At 37.7% G+C, this 23,397-nt stretch overlaps 1 protein-coding gene across 33 annotated transcripts in view; it reads left to right on the top strand.

Moving 5' to 3' along the window:
• The window catches only part of nrxn3a (neurexin 3a), a 277,248-nt gene that overhangs the window by 138,585 nt on the left and 115,266 nt on the right, over positions 1 to 23,397 (top strand). Inside the window, exon 1 of one of the 33 annotated variants that reach the window (XM_043262600.1) lies at positions 1,838 to 2,682. The exons of 31 other annotated variants lie outside the window; for them this stretch is intronic. In XM_043262600.1, coding sequence (XP_043118535.1) covers positions 2,412 to 2,682 — 271 coding nt within the window. In that variant the 5' untranslated portion in view covers positions 1,838 to 2,411. Of the gene's footprint in view, positions 1 to 1,837; positions 2,683 to 23,397 lie in introns of those variants that run through there. One more of the 33 variants, XM_043262599.1, reaches the window with a different exon arrangement.

The raw sequence follows: 23,397 nt of genomic DNA, 5'->3' as shown, positions 1-23,397 counted from the left end.
ATTACAGATACAAAATATGGCCCGTTTTTTTTTTTTTACATGTTGAAGACAGGAATGAAACCATAATCTAATAATTAGGTTGTTGTTATTTACTCATCTTAAATTCGTTTCTTATGTGGTGATGTAAAAAGTTTTTTATTCTTTTAATTAAATTCTCGTAGTGACAAACATGCAATATTCTTTCATTCAAGATTTATTAACACCTTGTTTTAACAGTCTCTTTGGACTCTCTCAGTCTCTTTTCGAACACCTAGTGCAAGTGTTGCCAATTTATTTTATTTTTTTTTTCATGTGAAAAGCTGCACATTTTCATCATTCAATTATCACATTTTGTTGTTTGCCTTTCCTCTTATGTAAGTCGGGATTCACTAAGCGAATCAGAGGTCTGGAGCTCTATTTTAGGAGGCAGCAACAGATCCAGTCAGTCAGCCGTGCTTTCCGGACTGGTCTGTTTCAGATGGAAGGATATCCCAGAAAAATCAAGTGGGGAGAGAGAGAACATTTTGTTCCAAAACATCGTCCATCATTTTGATTGTCTTATGGCAAAGGTGGTGCATTTAGCGTATGATAGCGGCTTGTTTGTCTGGGTTTTATATTATTTCATACATTTATGTTTAAACTGTTGTTTCAGATGTAGTATGAGCTGATATTAACCTTACATTGTTCCCTTTTTTCATACTTATAGCTTTCTGTTAACAGGATATGTATTTATTAAGTTCATGCAATTTTACATTTTACATTTATTTTGCTTCAAGGATAATGTCAATTGTCAGTTCAAAAATATTGTTAAAAACCAAAAAAAATTTTTTTTATTTTAAATACATTTACATTTGAATATTTAATGTTCATGTTTTAAAAAAAATAATAATTTAGCTTTAAGTATGAATATTAAATGTTGAATAATAATAATTAACTTTATATTTGTATATTTTTATATTAATACCACTATTGTTCCATTATTAATATAACATTTCTATAATAGTAATAACTACACAATAGTCAGTGATATTCCAATTAACATGAATTAAAAATCACCTTTTAAAACCTTTAGTCAGTAGTTTCTGGGCAAACATAGCAGGTATAATGATGGTCTCGTGGTTTAATGTACTTTAATTTTAAATGCCTGCAAAAAAACGATTTGGTGTTTCAAGTTTTGATTTGGAAGTGATCATGTCATGAGTGAGTGATTTGTTTACTTTGTAATTAGTCTGTCCATTTCCCCCTTCAAACCGATCAGGACATGAGAGGCTTGCGTGATCACGCCGACAGTCTAATCAGCCAATCACAGTGACACATAGGCTCTGCTTCATCTCTCATGACTTTTCACTTCAGCGGCTTCATGAGAACAGACAATTTCATCTAATATTTCAGAACATTTCACGTTTTATTTTCGCACTGTCAAATATATTGTCGAGAACAAGCATTACCTCCCTTCCCTCCTTCTCAGCGAAAGCTTTTTAAAAGTCTTTTTTGTTTTTCTACCTTAATTCCCACAACTGTCTGTCATTGTTTCCTTCGCTCCCTGTATTTCTTAATTTGCTCTTCCTCCCATAATACGTACAAGTTCATTTCCATCCGAGACAGCAGCTATGTGTTTTCAGTAGGGATTTGTATCGGCATCCCCATTTTTCCACACTTCTACACCCAAACACGCACACGTCCTCTTCTCATCCCAGTCTGTTTGCTTTGTTTCACCTGTGCCGATCTCTCTCGCGCTTTCTCTCTCTCGCTCCCTCCCTCCCTCCCTCCTCCCTCCAGCTCCGTCTCTCACTCGCGCGCTTTCGTTCCCTCTCTCTCCCTCCCTCTCACACTCTCATTGCTTAGCAGAGCTACTGAAAGTGCGTCAAGCCTCTGTCCAAATACAGACAGGGCTGAGCAATACTAATCTCAGGAGGAAGAAAATCAGAAGAGTGTGTGTGTGTGCATGTGCGTGTGTGTCAGCGAGCGGTGTTTCAGCCCAAGCCTTTGTATTGCAACACCTTAGGAGCCCAGGAGCGGACAGTGCCGGGAAGAAAAAGAGGAATCTGTTTCATACTAGAGTTTATCCTTTTGAAGAAAGCAGGAAGAAAAAAGTCTTTCTCTGCTACCTTTGTGCGGGATGGACAGTGAATGAGTGGCAGGGTCGGGTCATGACCCTCTTTTCCGCTGGGTAATTGTCACCTCTTCTGGACTCTCGAGGGACTGATGCAGCTCTGAGAGCATCGGACCCCATTTCAGAAGCTCTTTCCCATCCGTTGGCTCAGCAGCTGTAAACGGGCTCTTGTCCGAAGTGAGTGCATTTTCACAGGGGCCGGCTGCGGGTGCTGGACGAGGAGGTTGGGACTCCTAGCATGGGGTTTTCTGCATCATGAGAGAACTCTCTTCTCTCGGTTCTTCGCGCCTAGTGTCTAAGAGTGAGTCGGGTGTGCGATATGCGTCCCAGCAGAGCGGCAGCGGCGCCGTTTCTTGGCGTTCGAGAGGGGCGGCTCGGATGGACCCCTTGGATGTGGTCTCTGACGTTGGGATGTATTGTGGGTTCGGTGTGGAGTTCCTCACCTGGCTCGGATAGTTCAGTGGCCGCCGCCGGACCCCCTGGGGTGGCAACATCTTACACCAATCCTGAACACCCGTTCCACAACGGGCGGCACCACGCATCGCCCATCTCCATATACCGCTCTCCAGCTTTCCTCAGAAGTGGCCACGGTGAGTCCCCTGTAGCGCTCCTAAAGAGTTCTACTATATAAGAGACTTGTTTGTTCAGGAGTCTCCCCCCACTAACCTCAATAGTTAATTGCGACGGGGGAATAATCTGGATTTCGTTTATTGAGGGAAGATTGTGTCAGATGTTCTCAATAGTGGTTATCGGGATTTGTATCTGTGCTTGCAGTTTAATTAAAGCAGGGAAGATAGCGCATCAGCGGGGCTATAATAAGTCTGGCTTTAGATTGGGTTTTTGGAACAAGGGGATCTGATAAGCGTTGAGCTATTTTGTGGTTACAGGGAGCGGAGTTCTCTCTCCCAAGGCACACAGGCAATTACCCTATTAAAGTCTGAAGCGAGCAGCCGTAACTGTGCTGTGCTGTGCTATGATTGCTCTTTTGCAGTGGTTCGGTGTCAACAAACCTTTCGCATTGTACCTAAGGTTGCGTAGAAATGCCTGAGCGATGGTTTTAGAGAAGTTGGCGGGTGTAATTTAAAGTGCGCAATGGGAAGACGACAGAGACCTCTGCAAGATGAAAGCAGAACTTTGAGCCAGAACCTGTAGATGAAGCGCGTTTGAAGCGATGCAGATCAAGACGTAAAGGGCTGACCTCTGTTCGCCTGCCGTTTCCCTGCGATTATTTGAATGAGGCTGATATTGTTTACTTTGTTTTATTCAAATGTATTGAAGGGTGGATGCGTTTAGGGAAATGTACTCGCAAAATTCTAAAGGACATCGAGGTAATGCAGCGATTAATTTCCAGCTTACCTTTGCGCTTTCAGTACACGGCAATTGGGAATAGCAGTCTTAATTCAGCCTTGAAGCCGTTAGCTCGTTAGGAAGAAAAAACATTTGATTGCAGTAATGCATTTATTTGGACTCGAGCAGAGCGGCTTTTCTCACCTCAGCGGCTTTGTACTTACAAATCACATTTATTCTGCTCACGCGGTGCATTTTCCTTTAGCCTCAGACTTTATTTTTAGACGGATTTCTCTTGTAAGCCATGTGTGGGTGTACGAGGAGTTCATCAGGCACATTTAAAACCCCTCTTTCTAATTAAATCAATAGTTACATGTTTTCATTTTCCAGCTAATTTATGTGAAGGACAAGAAGACATGATTTCTTGAGTAGTTCTCGTTTCTTAATTCTGTAGGTGTGTGGGGTTTTTTTTAGTTATAGGTATAGTTTATTTAATTTTCCTGACAGATTGAACTGGCCAGACTATTTTGTGGCAAAAAAAGGCATAATACTTTTTTTTTTTTTTTAATCGATTTTGTTTGTAATGTATTTCCTATCTTTTCTTTAAAATGAAGTTGAATAAGTTTTATTGTTATTGTAAGTCACATTCTTAAATTGATATACATCTGCATATATAAAATACTCTCGCGAACTAGAGTTGCATAAGTTCAGTTTGTATTTTTTTATGCATTTTATTTATTTACTAATGTATTTCTTCATTCTTTTAGATCAGCACTCTGGGTTTCTCACCAACGTCCTGACATTAGGGTTGATGAAACTGCTGTGGTTTGGTCAGTGTGAAAATCCCGCTTGAGCGTAGCACTAGAAGACTCTCCCTCCACTCTCAATGAGGGCCCCTGGGGCATGATGCCGCGTTAGATATAGATGAAAACGCTCCATGCGCTCTCTCATTCCCTGTGTTTACACATGTAAGCAGAATCTCTGGATTTAGTCTCTACATCATTAGTTCTGCTATTATTTATTTATCATTTGATTTACATATACGTCGTGCAGCTTCTGCACCTAGCTCTGCTGAATTCATCATGAGCTGCTCAACCTGCAGTGTTGCTCGGCAGTTAGATTTCTATTTGCTTGGACATATAGCCTGCAGTCGAGAGGTCTAAGTTGAAGGCTCGCCGGCTGTCAGAAGGCGTCTGGAGAGTTAGATACTGTATAGAGGAGATGTGTGCTGTAATGACAGGGGAAAGAAGCATCCAGGTGAAGACTTTTAGAGAAAGCACTGCTAAGCCAGCACACTCTCTCTCCAAAGCCCCACAACGATGAGACGAGAGCATGACAGGCAGAACAGAGTGGATTTTCCCCCACTTGTTTACCACGATAGTGTGTGAACGTGTGATAGCGTAGCTGTGTGTGTGTGAATGCGTGCATGACATGAACAGGCCTGAAATTGTGAAATAATGCATTTGCAAACGTTCGAGAAACTACTGTATAGCATTGCAGAACTAATATTTTTGGAAGGAAGTGCGGTTGGCGGGATCGAGTTGGGATTTATCCAATGGCATAAAGGAACTCTAGGTTCGTACTAGTGGATTATGGGAGTGCACAAACTAATTCCACACATCTCTAAATTTTCAAACAACTTTGGCTTATATTTTAAGAAAGGAAATTGTCCAAATTTAAACCAAATCGATCAAAAACACTTTTGCAAGCAGACTGCCTGTGATTTGGTAAGACCTAAGTTTAAAAAAAAAAAAAAAAAAAAATCAGCCAAACTCTGACGTCAAAACAGTTTCGGTCTTCACCAAAAGCACACTTTATCTGTCAATTTCACTCAAAAATGGCAAGATTATTTTTTCCATTAACCTTCATGTTGTTGTAAACCTGTCTGAGTTTATTTCTTCTGTGGAACGTGAAATGAGAAACTTTGGGAAATGTGAAAAAAAACATGAGGGTGAGTAAAAGATTTCCGATTTTACATCTTTGGTTGAATAGTCCATTAGTACGTTTTTTGCTTCTTCAATATTTCTTGCAATTCCACTTGTCTTTTGTTCATTATTAAATGTAATTTGAGAGAAAAAGAGGACAGTATATCAATAAAAGTACATGAATAGACTCAATATATGAATAGCAGTGTATGAATAAACTCAGACCTTTTGCAGAAAGACACAAACAACACCTCCGGTCCAACAAATTATAAGCTACCATGACAGCTGTTCAGCTCAGTGTCCGCCGATGCTTTGAAACACATTGTTAGTGGTTGAAGTTTAATTAATTAACATCCAGTCGCTCTTATGCAGACAAATTTAACTTCACTCCTCTTATCGTGCATGACAGAAACTTTGAATCATAATTGCAATAATTGCGGGTCATTATAATCCTGATAAATGAGGAAGTTTAACACACCTATTGTCAATACGCTAGAATTCCCATTCAGTTACAGCCCTTTAATCTGAAAAGCGGCCGTTTCAAACTCATTCTCTTGGCAAATTATCTCCTTTTATCACTCTTCAGAAAGTCCTGCTCTGTCATAATTCCCACACTATACATTTTGATTAACTGTCCAGCATTCGTGCTGAATGGCAGTAGCTGTCGAACTCTTCACAACGAACATAATTGACTTTCAAGTGGAGCATAACCGCTCCATTTATGTCCTTGTTCCTCGCTCTTCTGCCATACACGGCTCGGCACGCGACCGGCGGGCGTCTATCTGCTTGGCTCCGTGTCCGTTTCCTGTGCTGCGATGGCATGCCGTCGGGTTAATCGTGTTAAGGCAGAGCAGGTTGTGTCGCTGGTGTTGGTTGCCAGGTTTGGCAGCATAAACAGAGGCAACTCCTCTGTACATGAAGACCCTGGGACTGAGTCTGCTGGGGGGGCTGCACTACATTACGCCAGTGTCTCTCTGCTAACTGAAATGTGGATCAAAGGAAAGTTTAGACCTGTATCCTCGGGACAAGGATTAATGGAAACAGCAAGCATGGGGAGGAGTGTAAGATAACAGGATTTCACAAGGCCTGTGATGGGGAGACAGTGTGTTGGAGAGAAGGGAATCATTTGAGTGTGTGTGCGTGTGTGTGCGAGAGAGAATTGGAAGGCGGAAGAGGGGAAGAGAGATTGGGAATGGAGTTATGAGACCTGCCATGATATGCACATGAGAATTTCTCTGTCTATCTGCCAAAATTCTCTTTGCATGCACTGGAGCCGCAATACATTTTTCATAGATTGGCTTTTATAGCTTCTGTGCCTTAGTCCAATTTAGCCTAATTTTGTTAAACGCCATATATTGGGATATACATTTTAAATGTCCCCCGATTCTTGTCTTTTTAGATTGTTATTTGAGCTGTTGTCCTAATTGATGGTTTTCATTTAATTGCATTTATTTTATTCTGTTGTAAAACACTTATATACATTTTTTTATTTATTTATTTTTTTTTCCATTTAATACATTTTTACACATTTTAATTAGGCCTTTCTTAGACTGATTCTCTTTGAAAAAAATAAAAATAAAAATATGAAATAAAATATAAGTAATATATAAATATATAGGAAGTGTATGTATGTTTAGTGCTATTAAATGGTTAATTGCATCCAAAATTAAAAAAATAATAATAATAATAGATGTGTGTACTGTTTATATTTATTATGTACATACTATTACACACATACAGTATAAATTAAAAAAATTATTTGCATATATTTACATATGTGGGTGTTCATATGATATATATTATTTATAAACATTTAATATACAAGCATAACATTTTTCTTAAATCTATACAACAAATTTTGATTGTGAATAATTGTTTGCCAGCACTATCATTCATATATATATATATATATATATATATATATATATATATATATATATATATATATATATATATATATATATATATATATATATATATATATATATATGTGTGTGTGTGTGTGTGTGTGTGTGTGTGTGTGTACATACATTCATACACACTCAACCAATGACGTGAGTTTAATGTGGGACTGCCTTTTTGTCTAGTTAATGGAAGTTAAAATCAAAAGTCAGTGACACAGAAATCACACACTTTAAATATGGCCAAATGCTCTAAAAAAGCATTTAGTAATCTCACTAAACCATTACACATCATTTGTATTCTCCAATTTCATATAATGTCCCTCAAAATTAAGAGACGTGTAACAGAAGTGTGTAATTCTCTGCCTGTTCTCATATTCATCTGCACAGAAATGTCAGCAAAAAGGCTAAACACTATATGCTGGCAGTTCAATGATACCAGAGCCCTGATAGCCCAGAGTGCATCTCTGCTTCAAAGTTCTAGATTTTTGGAGTTGGCAAATCAGTCTAAAGCTCTTATTTCCCACCTGTACCGCGGTGTCAGCGGATCAGCGGCTCGCTTCATTCAGCACAGATTGGATGAATTCAATCTGACATACTGTGGTAAACCAGAACATCAGTGAATCCTGAAAGGAAATGCTGCATTCGGCCTCACTGCCACGTAACGCGAAGAGACAATCATCCAGTTAATCTGCTTAGAGGGAAATTGTCTATGTGATGCACAGCTGTTTTAACTGCACAAAGTGGATTGTACAGCTGTGTAGAACAGACAGATAAATGAGGGTTACCATATTATAAATCATGCCGTGATTCTAGACATGTCATTTTGTGGTGTTTTCGGTCTTTGATGGATTCCTGCTCGCATGGAAGAAATTTACTAAATACTAGCAGCCCTTGTGTATTTCATATTCATAGTCTTCTTAGTCTTCTTCACTTTCCATATATATATATATATATATATATATATATATATATATATATATATATATATATATATATATATATAGGGTTAGTACATTTTTTATGTTTTGAAAGAAGCTCACCAAAGCTGCATTTATTTGACCAGAAAACAGTAAAAGTAGAAATATTGTAAAATACTATTACAATTTAAAATAATAGTGTTGTTTTAATTGCATACTTTTTATGCAGTTTATAAAATTTAATTTTCATCACCCATTACTTCATTCTTTGTGTCATGTGATCCTTCAGACATCGTTGAAATATGATAAAGAAAATGTATTATTATAACTGATGAAAATAGTTGTGCTGCTTAAAATGTTTTTGGTAAAAATCAATTTTTTCAAGTATTATTCTTTCCAAAAATCTATATAATCTATATAAATAAATGTAATCATTATAATTATGATTATTATTAATATTATTTGCATACTTTGGGCTAAGACGGTGCAGAAAGCAGCGATGAGCAGACTCAATTCATCTTTAGTAAATTCCTCCACACATATATCTTGTATTTTTTCACCAGCTGTTATCTGGTGAAAGAAAATCACATCCTGTGCGTCCCCAACGCAGATACTCCAGAGAATAGGCAGGGGTGGAAAGCATTAACTGTGTTTAGCCCAATGAGAAGAATCCTCAATCAGAGCAACGAAGAAGCCTCTCAATGCGAGATAATGTTCAGCACAATGGAGGTAACAGTGTCCACACAAAACCTCTCATTCTGCAGCCACTGCCAGGGAATTAGCCCCAGCAGATTAATCCCATTATGAATGAACAAATTCCTTCTCGCAGATCGCACTGAACGAAATAAATAATTAAATAAAATCTATTGGTTTTATGGAAATTTCCAATGCAAATGCCAGAGTTGGAGTATAAATGGGAAGATTAAAAAATGCCTGCTCCTGAAGAAAGCTGAACTAGCTAATATTATTGTATGGAATAATCTTCGGCCCTGGGTGGTACATGCAGAATTGCATGTTCAAGATTAAATCAGTTTTAGAGCTTGTTTTCAAGTTCTACATTACACATTAGCATGGATTTGAGAACTCCCTGGTGGTTGCAATCCAGTGAGGCACAATAACATTTGAAGCCCTCTTTCCTGTAGTTTGTCCTAAGATTCCCTGAAGCTTTTTAAAACACTGTCAAATGAGGTAAACACCCCAAAGTTAGTATTAGTGTTAATTGAATTAAAAACTATGTAGAAAAATATTTTTCCACGACTAAGACTAGAGGAAGATTAGATGATACCAACAACATGTAACACTAACTGTGCTGTTAATGGAAAATGACAACATTAAAGTGTACTAAAAAAACACTTCTTGAACAAAAAAAAGAGGAGAAAAATACTTATACTTGCGTTATACTTGCCAGTTTTAAATCCCCCGTCAGAGCTTTCTCTCTAAAAATGAAACATTTGCTGTCCAGTGTTTTAATTTATCTTCAGAACCTGGCAACCATGTGCACACAATCTGAATCTGGTTGTTTATGCACACACACACACATATATATATATATATATATATATATATATATATATATATATATATATATATATATATATATATATATATATATATTATATTTTTTTTTTTTTTCTAAATATATAATTTAAAAATAGTATTAGAAATTGGAAAGAATATAACAGTTTTAGCTTCTTTTTATTTTATTTTTTTTTACATTTTTCATAGAGCTGACAATATGTTAATTCATAACCGAATAGTAATCATTTATTAAGTTATTACATAAATCAGGAAACTACATCAAAGTGAGGTTGATCTGATGAAATGATCAGATGTCCTGATTATGAACTTGAATGAAACAATTATTATTGTCAGTTTAAATATTATGCAGACTAAAACTACCAAAATTCAACCAAAATTTAAAAGCCTGCTTTTGCCATTTTTAACGAGGCAATTGTAAGCTGGTTCCTTACAGGTCTCATTCATCAGACACAGCTTCTTCTTTTTTCCCCTACATTTTGTTTTGTTCCTTATTAGAGTGGGAAAGCACCTGGAAAAGCGCAGGCCGTGTTGGCGAGAGAAAGGGTTCATCTTGATTATAATTACGACTGTACAATCAGCATTAAACAGCTCTGCTGCAATCGCACGCGCTGCTGTTACACATGCATGCATCTAATTCAGGGCTGTGCGACATCAAATTAGTCCTTGTGCTGCAAAACAAACACTGAATGTCACTTCCTGGCCTCCGAGGGTGGTGAGATTGTTGCGTACGTGCAAAACAAATCGTATGTTACTCTTACAAGGGCACAAGTCGACTCGGTAATGGCCAGCGGTGCTTGGAGGTAAGGTGGGGTGTTAGGGTTTCCCCCGGTACGCCGCAAATGGCAGGTGTCTAACACTTACTTTATGAATAACTATTCATGTCAGTGCTAATTATGAGCTGACACACTCGCCGTCTTAATGAGCCCTTCGAGCCACTGAGAAATGCTAATGCTATCTGTAGCAGCCAAGGCTAGTCACCCGCTGACACAGCAGTTCCCTATTAACACGCGCGCTAGGCGATGGATCCCGCTGCGAAGTAAGACGCACGGACCGCTCAATTGTACCACGACAAAGATAGAGACCTCAGGTTACCCTCACGCAGGCTCTTGTTAATAACTTGTTCCAAAGAAAAAGTGATGAGGCTTTATTTTAGCTTGGTTCTAGCAACTTTCTATGGTTTAGATTCCACTGAATGATTCTGATACGTACGGTGCCTCTTATCCGTTCTGAGCGCGTCTCTTTAACGACATCTCGTATTGTTTGTAATTTACTTGTACATGTAAGCTTGTGGAAATGTATTGATGTAATGATTTGTGGTTCAGTGAAAAAGCGGCTCTGTGAGTAACGCGCAAGTTCAAGACGTTCATAAAAACACCTGGCTCGCAAACATAATTTGTCCACTAATTGCATTACACTGGTTAAGCCGTACGCTTGTTGTTGTGTGCAATCAGCGAGGATATTGTAATAAGAAAATGTGGTGTCTGCTTATTGTTTTTGTATTATTTTGCATGAAGAGACTTTCTTTCATCATACTGAATTTCAGACTGCAGGCGCACATGAACAACAACAGCAACAACAACGAAATTCATTTATTTTGCTGTCATGTTGTATACTCAGTAGTGGAGCAGCAGCACCAATATATACAGTATATTAATTTTTCACATATTATTATTATTAAATCAGTGCGGCCTTAAAATTGTAAGAAATAATTGGACGTTTCAAGAACCATGCTCTCGTAATGCTTTGAGAATATCTCGAAGAATAACATTATATACTTAAATATAGCTGTATTTATAAACTCAGCTGTTGTATCTATAAAATGTATGCATCAAGATGGAAGAGATAGCTGAGAGAGTCTTCTGAATACTTAATGTGGAAATGCTTAACATTGCTTAAAACAATAGATTTGACAGTAGATTTTGGCTCGCGTTATATTTTTTGTCCACACATTGGAAGTCAGCGGGGACTGAAATAAACATTTATTAACCAGAATTCTAAAAAAATCTTCTCTAATGTTCCACAAGATGAACCCTTGAAGATGATCCCTTAAATGTTTTTAGTTTTCTCTAATATAAGATTTAAGAATATTAGAAATGTTAGAAAAGAACAGAAAAGAAAATAACTCTTATTCTCAGTTTCCTTACCCTACTTATACCAGAGGCGTATTTGCTTTCATCTACTGATGCGTAAATTCTCAAATAATTGCAATTTTGAGCATTGAGATCTTAATGGGCTTAATTAAAATGGCTTCAAAGTCTGAAATTCAGCGCCTGAGAAAACCCACATCTCCAGTCTCCATCCGCGGCTTACTTTGTATCTTATTTAGCCTTATTTAGCCTTAGCCTCTCTTTCTCTGTCACAGGCAGCAGGCACAGATGCTCCACTTATGTAGGTTATTGCTGGCTTTGTAACAGAATTCCAATAAATCTATGGCTGTGCTATTTTCAGAGCTGCTAATGTTCACCGTGGCCAGCGTTCTGTTAACTTCCTCACCCTCCAGACTCCGGTGCGGTTGAATATCTCACTTCTCGTTACTTTCTCCTGGAATATCAGAGACTGCTTTTTATACATCAGAAATGATATAAAAGAATACATAAATAATAGATCCTGGATTTTAGTCTGAGATTGAGGGTCAATCACCATGTAAAATGGAACTATTGAAATGTAGCATCAAAAATGGATTGAAACGCATGCATGATTAAGTGAAATGAATTTGGATGAGGGACTACAAGCACTTATCTATCAGAACTCACCTTGACAGCACTTGTAATGACCAGCGGCACGTCGAAGCCATCCTAGAGGGACCTATGATTACAATCTAAGAAACTGCAGGGCTTCATAATCACACGTCCATCAAGCCGACTACACCGCACACGGACACTGCCGGGCTTGATAGTACACTGCCAGTCTAATTCGGCTTTGGAAATTAATGGGCACGGGTGCCGACCGACGTGCCATTTTCGGCCTCGTTTTTCTTTGTCTTCCCTAGTGCAATTCTCTCAAAATTGACAAGCTGAGGAAACGCACAATGCACCTACGCCATCAGAAGAAAGACGTAAACAAGATCTTAATGCACGGTTGTGCTACTCAAATGATTGGACTCTCGCTTTCCAGCGTACACAGATTAAATAGCTGTGCACTGTAATGAGACCTTTGTGCGGTTCGAGTTCCATTTAGGAAAGCGCGGCCTTGCCCTCTGCGTCTCAGCTCTCAGGCTTGAGTTGAGGACTCTGATGCGTCTGAGATCAGGATGCGGCCATGCATTAAAATGGAGCTCCATGCCGCTGATGAATGCCCGTGTGCACAGGGCAAATTAATTACCAGCCAATAGCACGGCTCCATCACATAATATAGTACTTCCTGTCTGCTCGAGGGAGCTGGTAAGAGCTTAGACACCTAATCATTGCGGCTCATCTCTTACACGCGTGTTGTCAGACAAGAGGAGTTTCGTACACTACAGCCTTTAATTTCATACTGACTCACCCTCCGAGTGCTGAGTACTTCTGTAAGACAAGCGAATCATAGAGGACTTGCAGCCCGTGTCGGTGGAGTTCATTTTCAAGAAGCTGGAAATGTTTAGCTCAGTGCTCTTGAAAAAAAAAAAATGTCATGCCATTTTGTACCAATGTGTCGCGTAGTTTAATATATTGTGCAAGTGGCACCCTTTTAGTGCTCCTAAAAGAAAAATATAACTTTTCAACATTACATTGATTTTGATTGATTTAAATGATTTGTCACCCCAGTCAAAAAAATGTATTTAAAAAGTTTATTTAAATAATAGTTAAAAAGATTATAATAAAATGAAAATAAAAACATTTCAGAATTTACTCAAATTTTTCTTTTTTAAAAAAAACTAATTGTTGTGTTTATTTCGTTTATTTAATCTGATTTTTTTAAGGTCGCACCATATTATTTTTAAGAATTTTTTTTGTTATTTATTTATTGTTTGCAAATTTATTTCATGTAATATATCATTTTCTGAATTTATACCATACTTTTCTTTTTTTCTTTTTTTTCTTGAAATAAATGAGAAAAATTACTTGTGTTTTTTTTATTTCTTATTAAATTAAATTTGAACCCAGTAGTTTTACTTTAGAAATACGTTATTACTTAATAACTTTCTTTTTATGCAATCAGTTTCAAGTTGTTATGTACACATAAAAAGTAATACTTTATTATTAATAGAATTTAATCCATTTAAAACCTCAATAATATTTTCATTTCCACAATATTGTTTCAATTTCTTTATTTCTATAATTTCTTTATGCTACTGTTTTTATGCAATTAGATTCATCCTTTTTTAAAAACTCTTCACAAAATGACATGACACTCTTTTTTAAAGAGGCCTTTTATTGAATATATAATTATATCATATATATATATATCTATTACTTTTCAGTTTCTTTTCTATTGATTTATAAGTACAGTTGAAACTAAAGCATAACAGTCCAGTAAGGGTTGTGTGATGGCATGTGTACAATGCATGAGCGTCATGATGCGACTTGACAAAACTAGAACGCTTCTGTTCTAATCAGTGAAGCTGTCTGCACTGAAAGCGGTGCGACGTCCATACGAGGGTATAGTTGTGGCATGCACACCACAGACAGTCCTCAACTACAAAACATACCGCTTTGTAATGCTTGCAAACCAAGCATACTGCTACTGTTTTGGAAGAAAAAGACCCTTAGGCTGATTCTGAGAAAAAGTCATGCGAAAGTATCTTAGCGAGCTTCTTGCCATGAAAAGTAAGAATGTTACGTAATTAGTTACCTTACGCAATGAAGTGACATTTTACTTTCAAACTTAATGTTCCCCAGCAGTTATCATGGTCCCCAAACACATTTTAAACAGGCAGTATCAGATGCAGTTTATCATCTGCAAGACTTTTCACACATGAGCACAGCAGTCCATCAAACACATTAGCGCTGTGTATATAAGCCAGAGAGAAAAGAGATAAATTCAAGGAAAGCAGAGTCTCCGAAGGCAGAGCCTTCCTTGGTTGATGCTGTGGATGAGAAGAGAGCTGGCAGTCCCAGCATGCTTCAGCCCACTCTGCTGTCTACTGCATCACTTCCTCCATTTAGCCAGAAGCCATTCTCCTCCCCAACATGGACTGCTACTGCTCAGAGCCCACCAAATACCTTTTCTCCTCCAGGTCTTTTCACAAGACAACAAAAGGAGTCAGTGTCACCCCTTTATGTGCTAGGGACACGGAGGGGGAATAGTATACTATACTCTCAACAGATAAACTGCCTACATAAAGAAAGTTTCACATGTATGACCGTTTCCACGAACGTATTAAGCGTAACACAAAGCATTGATGATAATGATAATAAATGTTTTTCAAGCATCAAATCAGCATATTAGGATATGTATAGTTATAACAACATTTTACAGTATTAGCGATGTTGATACTCGTGGCATTGTTAATGCGTTTTACTAATGTTAATGTGTTGTAGTACTGAGACTTTCTTCATGCAAATACCTGCACGTACAAAAATCAAAATGCAATATGTACTCAACCTTCAGGTTACTGCAGTGCTCCGAAATGCAAAAAACAAAACAAAAAAAAAACATGAAAGTCATCCACATTGCATTAACTACTACAGTAGCTTCAATCTGAATTTGATTCACAAGCTCGTGATTCGTTTCGACTTCTGATTTAATTCGATACTGATTATTTTGGATGTATATAAGGTGCGCGTGCCAAAGTTTCTCAAGGAAATAAAAAGAATATCTTAACTAGTGCTGTAAAATATACATGAGAGTCTTTTGGTAATGAATTACTATAATATTGAAGGATAAGTTAACTGATTTTTATACAACCGCTTAAATTAGATTAGTTATAATTCAAACTTTACAATTACACAATTACTTATACCCCAAATTAGTTTTCTGAGGGCTGTCATAAAACATGAATGAAACATCGGCTGAACAATATGTTGCTAAGTGTGTTGCTAAACAATAATATAATCATTTGAATGCACTGCACCTCTATCGCTCATAACCTCATTTTCATTCCTGTCAAAAAAGAAATAAGACAGTACCCTGACCCTGACTTTCCTCATGCAAAAGATGGTCACTATAAGCTTTCTGTATCAAAAGAACTGTGCAAGAGTCTACAACAACGTCTGCTTTTATATTTCACAAAAAAAAAAAAAAACAGCATGGGACAGCATGTGGCTGAGTAAATGATGACAGAACTTTCAGTTATTTTTTGAAATGTGAAAACAGCCGAATGTCATTTTAACATCCGACGGGAAATTGTACAGTATAGCAATGTATCGCAGATGTGCAAACACTCGAAAAATTACATTTTCCAGCTGAAAACACACGCTGAATAGACGACTCTCTGATGTGTGTGCGTGATACGAGGCAGCGTTTATTGCATGTTGAAAATATGAATCACTGTTTTAATACCTAAATATTCATATCTACAAATTCCTGAAGGACTGTTCAAATTTATGTGGCCAAAATAATTACCCCTCTAATTATCAGCGATCCCTCTAAAAAAGCTTGAACGGTAGTGGATAGTCTGGGCCATCTAATTGCATGCAAATGTGGGGATGTCTCGTACCTGTGAATAGCAGAACTCAAATCATCACCAAAATAGTACAGGTCATTATTTTCCAGCCACCAGCACTGTTCACAGATGCATGTCAGTACCGGTCGAGACAGTGTGCTGAACGCAGATGTGACGGAGGTGGCGGAAAGTCTATATGTCGGTCTGAGAAGCTGCTCGTGAGGAATATTAAAACAAATGGAATAATCAAACTCCTCATTCGGACTTCCGAGAGATCGAAAAGAGAAAATCCTCCGCCGATATCTCTGCTTGCGTGTTTGTGCGAGACAGAGAGAAACAGAGTCTTAGTGTTTCTCTGAAGGTGTGAAATTTTAATGGAAACCTCCTCTCGTTATAGAATGTTAATGGTTTTCTTCCCCTCACTTAAACAGGCCTCCTTATTGTGAGCTCTGCTGGTTTTGCTCTTCATATTGAAATTGTGACTTTGCTTAATGGATGTATTCACATGCATAAGTGCGCCGCGTCGTCTATGAGGGAATGTCTCTTCCATTTCCATAAATTACATGCAGAAGTCTGGGGATGGATGTAATTTTGCCTGACAGACAACCACTCATGAGCTCCGCCAGCGTTGTGAAAGAGCACAGCGACTTCAAATTGATTTTCCTTGTTTCTCTCCCGTTGAATCTGCGGCTCTCCAGCTAGTCTTCTCCGAGTTAGTTTTATGAAGAAAGATGTAGTGACTTCATAAGCAATTTTATTTGAACATACAATCCAAAACAAATACATGCGATATGTTTTGATAGAAGCTTGAACACGATAATAATCCACCTTGTGTTTTATTCAATGGCTCCGCAATGACAAAATCGAAGTACATTGAAGACTTGTTTTGTTTTAAAGCTGCTATTTTTTATTATTGTGCTATGCAGACTTAATATATGACTGTCTGCTTTCATTTAGTCAAGGACGGTGTTGAATTCATAACTCAATTCAGAATAACCTTGCAGACTCTATTATAATCTGGTTTTCTCTAAATACACACTCACCCTCCCCAACAAAATCACAATTCCGACATTATAGGATTATCTGACTACACATCCCATCATGAATATCTGATTTTCTGTGTTTTAATCGCTAGAGCAGGGATGGATTTTTGTGTGGAGAGTGAACTGGTCTACGATCTAAAGGAATCTGGAGGGGATTCCTGCAAAAGGTCATGTAAGCGGAGTTTAGATCATGGTTGCCACACAGTGCAGTGTGAGCCAATCAGTGCAGGGTGTGACACGGATATATAGAGCGTATTCTGTAAAGAGAGAAAAGCAGGCCAGTTCTTCAGAGTCTGAAAGAACAAAGGTCCAGGAGTAGTCTGGGTAAATGTTAGACGTTTACAGAGGTCGGTGCAGAATTGTGAGAGCAGGTGCCAGTTTTTTCACATTACTCTTGGATCTGTTTGGAACTATATGACATAAAATGTCTGCTGATTTGTCTTATAGAACATTTTATGCGCAGCGGGGTTAAACACTGTTAGGCAATATTAAAAATCTGGGCTAAAAATTAATTTTGATGAAAAATAAATTCAAGTTCACTAGCATTCAAAAGTTTGCTGTCAGTAATATTTTTTTTTAAGCTGTTTTTTTAAGCTATTTCTTATGCTTCTTAAAGTTGATAAATCAGTTATATTGTGAAATAATTAGTGCTGTCAAGAAATGTATCACAATTAATAAAATATATACATATAAACAATTTATCCAGAATATATATATATATTTTCTAAATACATGCATGTGTTTGCATTTATATATACACAATAAATATACAGAGTGCACACACATATATTATGTAAATGTATTATGTAAATGTTTTATTTTGGATGCAACTAATTGTTTGACAGCACTATAAATAATATAGTTGGTTATATTATACTGTATAAATTGTTGGTTTCTAAATTACGCTTGAAAGACATTTCCAGGATATTTTAATTCCGTTTTTCAAACGGTTATACTGACAAAATATTTCCTAATAAAGACATTTACATTTGAATGATAAATAGAAGCTTTTTTTGTATCCCAAACTATCATTTCAGCACGCTAAGTACATTTTTTTTTTATGACCAGTGTGTTGTACATCTTTGTAGCTCCACCGAATCTTTCATGCAAAAGCTTGTAAAGGTTTCCATGTATAATTTATGAAGATATTATTGAAAATGTAGGATTTTCTGGTTCCATAACTTAGGAAATTGTTATAGTAGAGGGTGTACTGAACCTTGTAGAAACTCAATTAGTTTCTTTATGGTCAGAGTTGAGGGCTCCCTATGCTACTTGATTCTGAACCTGAAATGGTGTATTGCATTTTTAAAGAGTACGAAATTAGTCTGCTCCTCAAACTGTATAGGTTTGCATCGCTAGCTCCGGGCCTCAACGTGCAACTTAAAACTCTGAAAAATAGCATACCGCCGGAAACAAATAGGCAGACTGGCATATTTAACTACGAAACACAGGGTTCTAGGTATGTTTTTTTGCATAATGGCTTTCGTTGCTTTAGGGAGACATGAATTGCTTCGCATTTCTCACCTTGACATCGGTGCAGCATAGGAAATGCACAGTGAGTCGATGTGCGAAGGGGGGAGCCTGGGCCCCCACGTCTCTCATTCCTACACTGACAAATTAAAAAGGTTACATTAGATTTTTATCATCAAAGAGAATTAAGTTCTGTAAATGGAAGCGTAAAATGCCTCCTGGGCTTTCTTTCAGAACTATTTTAATCAGCGTTCGGCTCTGGAACAGGGCCTCTGATGAAACAGGCCGGCTCAGAGCCTCGTACGAGTGACGGGGGACAGGTTTCTATCGCTCCCTCGCTTTCCGTAACAGCCTGTTCCTCTTTTGCACACAATAAAATGGCTTTCATAAGGCTTCAGTGTAACATATTGTGAATGTGGCACAGATTTCTTTGGGTATGCAGCTGAAAAAAAACGCGCAAACGCATCGAGAGGCTCGCGGATTCTTCATCAGCCTTGTAATTGTGCACATTGCCACCAAACCGTCGGCCATAATTTTCACTAATGTAACTCTATTGCCGACCAGTGCGAGTTATCGGAGTATTGATTTACCAGTCCGTATTGATTTTCTCTGTATCATTCAGAGCGCGAGCAGAAGATAATTTCAGCTTTCTCATTTAAATGATCGCCCTCCCTTTAATAACTCAGAGCGGGTATTAATGTAGCTGTCAGGTAAACCTCTGGCCGTCTTTCCTCTTGCCGGTCGCTCATGGGAAATGATGCACTCCATAAGAAATAAAGCCCTTATTAAGAGAGCCAGTAGACGAGACCTCGACTGAACGCTGGGGGACTCTCATTAAAGCAGAGAGGAATATTACGAAGGCCGCAGATTCACCCATCACTGTCTGCAGGAAGAGGTTGCTATTGGTTATGCGTGTGCATTTGGCCTGCATGTTCTGAAACATTAGTTTGTCTAAATGTACTAATGCTGCGTTTTCTGAACACCGGTTTTTATCTTAATTGGCTTGCCACCTCTTGACCATTCCTTCTGCACACGGAAGCAAAGTTTAAAAGCAATTACTTGGTTATTTTAAAAGACAAATTAGCTTATAAATAAACCAATTCAGTTCATTATCGGGTTTGCAGAATTGAAGTTAGAGTTGAGGGTCAAAGGTCAGCTTTTTTCAAAAACCGTTTCTGAAGAAGGTGCGAAAATAAAAAAATTATCAATTAAGTATTTAATTAGTTATTTGCTAAACTCTTTTGTTAAATGTAATGCACTAGCAGGGGCTGCATTTCATTTCTTTTTAAGCAAATGTTTCTTATGAGCTTTAATTTAATTTTAAGTGAAAAGATAATGACCGTGCAGAGCTGTGGAGTGTTATTACATGTCGTACACATTTGCTGCCATAGAGTGGGAAAGCTTTTTAGGTGATTTCATGGTGAAGTAAATTGTAAGTTTCATCAAATACAGGGGGAAAAAAATTCTTACCTTTTAAATACCTTTTCACCATAAATGATATGCTGACAAATGATCAGCGAGCTCTGAAATAGATTTGAAAGTAACATGGACATGTGTTGCGCAGAAAAGCTAATGTCAATTCTTTCGAATGCCACCCAGTATGTGGTCTGCTACATTTGCGGCACTGCCAACATGTGAAATGAGAAAAATTGAACCTTCCCTCCTTTAGAGAATAACAGTTATGCGTCTTGAGATACCTAGAGAATGTTTAAAGCCCTGTGTGGTACGGGTCACGTTCTCGTCTATTTCCATGTAAGTAAGAGAGTCTGTGAGGGTGAAAATTGTTTTCACCTCTCTGTTGAGATCATTTAAATGCATAACATAAAATCTCTGCTTCTTGCAGATGTAGACTCAACCATATCAGTGTTTACTGAGGGGTTTTTTTTTTTTTTGGACTGAAAAAACTGTATTGTATTTTTTATGTAAATGAGAAATAGCATGAAGTTTACAGTAACATGCAAATTGCAGATTTTACTGACAAAAAGTGATGATGGCATGATAATTAATCATTATTTTGTCTTTTAAAGGAATAGTTCAATTAAATGTTATGTCGTCGTTTTTTCAAGCGCATGCTGTTCCAAACTTGTATGTCTTCTGTGAAACTTAATTATTAATATATTTTTTACTGTCTATACAGTGAGTCATTAAGGTCTTTTCTGACAACATGCAGACTCTTTAAATAACGTTTCATTTAAATGGATTTTATATTATGTCTGATTTGCTTGAAGACAATGTTGAAAAAGAATTTAAATTAAATTTACCTTGTGAAGTTAATGGAAGTCCAGTTAATGGAAACAGCAAGTGGAACATAAATTACCCTATGCATATTTAACGTTTAAACATTTCGCATTTACAATAATTCATTTTCATGTTATTGTAAGGCATAGTAAAGCATTCCCAGCTCTGTTCTGCACATGAATCACGGTTAACGCTTCTACTCTAGAGGCCTAATATACTGTATTTCACATTTTGGCCTTTAATGAAAGGCACGGGAGATTAATAAATGAGCACAGACGTATTTTTTCTTGTTTGCACACAGCCTTTCCTTTCTCTCCAGAGCCACGTACTGTACTACATAAACACTTGGTGATTAATCCACGAGTTGCATCGGTGTGATGGCGAACATGCCCGCCACCGCCGGCCTATCACGGCACAGGCCACATCCCAGCGTGCTCGGCATGTTAGAGCACCTGAGTGGAGCAGACACGTCCAACCAGGTGTAAAATCAGCAAGGCCCAAACCTGAATGCATGGTGACAGCTCTTCATGCTTGGTAGCCTTCATCTATCCCGCTTTCGACCCACACCTAGTCTGCATCCAGTCCTCCCCCCGCTCTTCAAACCAGAGGCTCCTCCATTTATCTCCATCCTGCAGGTCACACATGCACAGCGGGCACTAATGAGTCTGTCCTGCTGTCCCTGTCACCTGCACTGATTGATTGATTTATTAACTTTACAGAAGAGGTTCACGGTGCTGCAATATCGCAGTCTCTCGTTTGGGTTCTTTACGTGGTGGAGGCTAAAAACTCAAAGGCAATAGAGCAGGAAAATTCTTTACACTTTTCTATCTGAAACATTTGAAGTCGCAATGAGGCTGAAGTAGCGAGAGATCTGATGTTTCGCATTGCGACACAGAAGAAAATTTTGGATTTTGAGATGTGAACTCTGAACGAGGGCAAGAGGTGTTTAGCAGACAAATAAGTCAAATACATGACCTGAAATACATGACCAGAGAGAAGTCTGATGGTTGTTTTAACCAGAAATTCCAGTTATGACATTTTTATTAACCCTTAAATGCCTATTGCATCAAATTTGATACACAAATAAATTACGAAAATGATCCAAACTTTGCTAAAAAAAAGTACTTGCCCATTGTACACAGTCATCTGATTAATAGTTAATCCCTTTTTTATAGCATTAATGGCTTTTCACCTTTAGGTTATGCTACATGTCTTTTTGCAGTGAAATCTCATTGCATTTTTAGTTTTATATTTGTATTATTTCAGAATGACATTTATTCACTCTCTGGACTGAAGCAACTTAAGTTTACTTGACTATCCACACACACACATACAAATATATATGTATAGATACATACATATAATATGTGTGTGTGTGTGTGTGTGTGTATACACATATACACACACACATTTAAATTATCTCTCATAATTGTATTGCATTGCACTATATATTTTGCTCCCAACAATTGAAAGCTTTGATCATAAAACTAAACATTTAAATATCAAATATTATCTAACCAAGACTTATTGGGACTTATTATTGGGAGTTATTGAGTGACAGCTGATATTTATATATTTTATGCAGGTAGTCTGCTTTCGACGGAAAAAGATAAGATATCAGAATTTTATCTTACTTTTTTAGCCATATAAATACTTTTGCTCAGTTTGCCAAAACAGCTCCATATTCTCACTATATCATGGCCTCATGCATCAAAAATCACATAAGAACTTTTTATTACAATTCTATAAATTATTACATTTTAAAGCATGAGCCTTTTCTGGCTATTATTTCATAGGCTTCTACAGGCATGGTGAGGTAAATAAAAATATAAACATGAAACATTCAAAAAAATGAATTGTTTACAATAAGATTAAAATAACATGTATTTAGAAAGCAGGTGAATTCTGACTTCATGCCGACTTTAAACGCGTCGGTGTCTCTGAAGAGGTAGCGGTCCACCCACAGGAACGAAGCTTCTCTTAGTGTTTCAAGGTGTTGGGGTTTTTTTCACGGGGCACATAATGCTCTGTGTGCGAGCGTGCGTATATGTGTTTGGTTGAAAAATGTGTTCCCTGAAGAAAGTGCTGTGTTTGGGTAGACTGCATCCACCATCATAAGCTGCCAAGCCTTTGGCTATGTAATGTTTCATCCTTTTCTACTAAGTGCGTCTTCAAAGGGAGTCGGGTTTAGCAGCGTGCGGGGAGGGAGAAAAGAGTGGGAAAGAAAATAATGCGGTGATGGAAATGAAAAAGCGCACACACACATAGGTGTTCACATCTTTCGGCAGCTTCTGGCATCGCGGCGACGGAGCCATTGTTGCTTCGGAGGAGAGACAGAACAACAAAGAGAGTGCTATCAGGAGCTCCCACGTTCTGCCTTCTCTGGCCTGCTCTCTGCCTCGTTCTGAGGCAGCTAATGCGATAAGACGCACGTGCTAAAGCGCGTGGCTAACGGAGAG

This window comes from Puntigrus tetrazona, chromosome 17, assembly GCF_018831695.1.
Source record: "Puntigrus tetrazona isolate hp1 chromosome 17, ASM1883169v1, whole genome shotgun sequence".
NCBI classification, from domain to species: Eukaryota; Metazoa; Chordata; class Actinopteri; order Cypriniformes; family Cyprinidae; genus Puntigrus; species Puntigrus tetrazona.
This window is presented reverse-complemented; position numbering and strand designations above follow the sequence as displayed.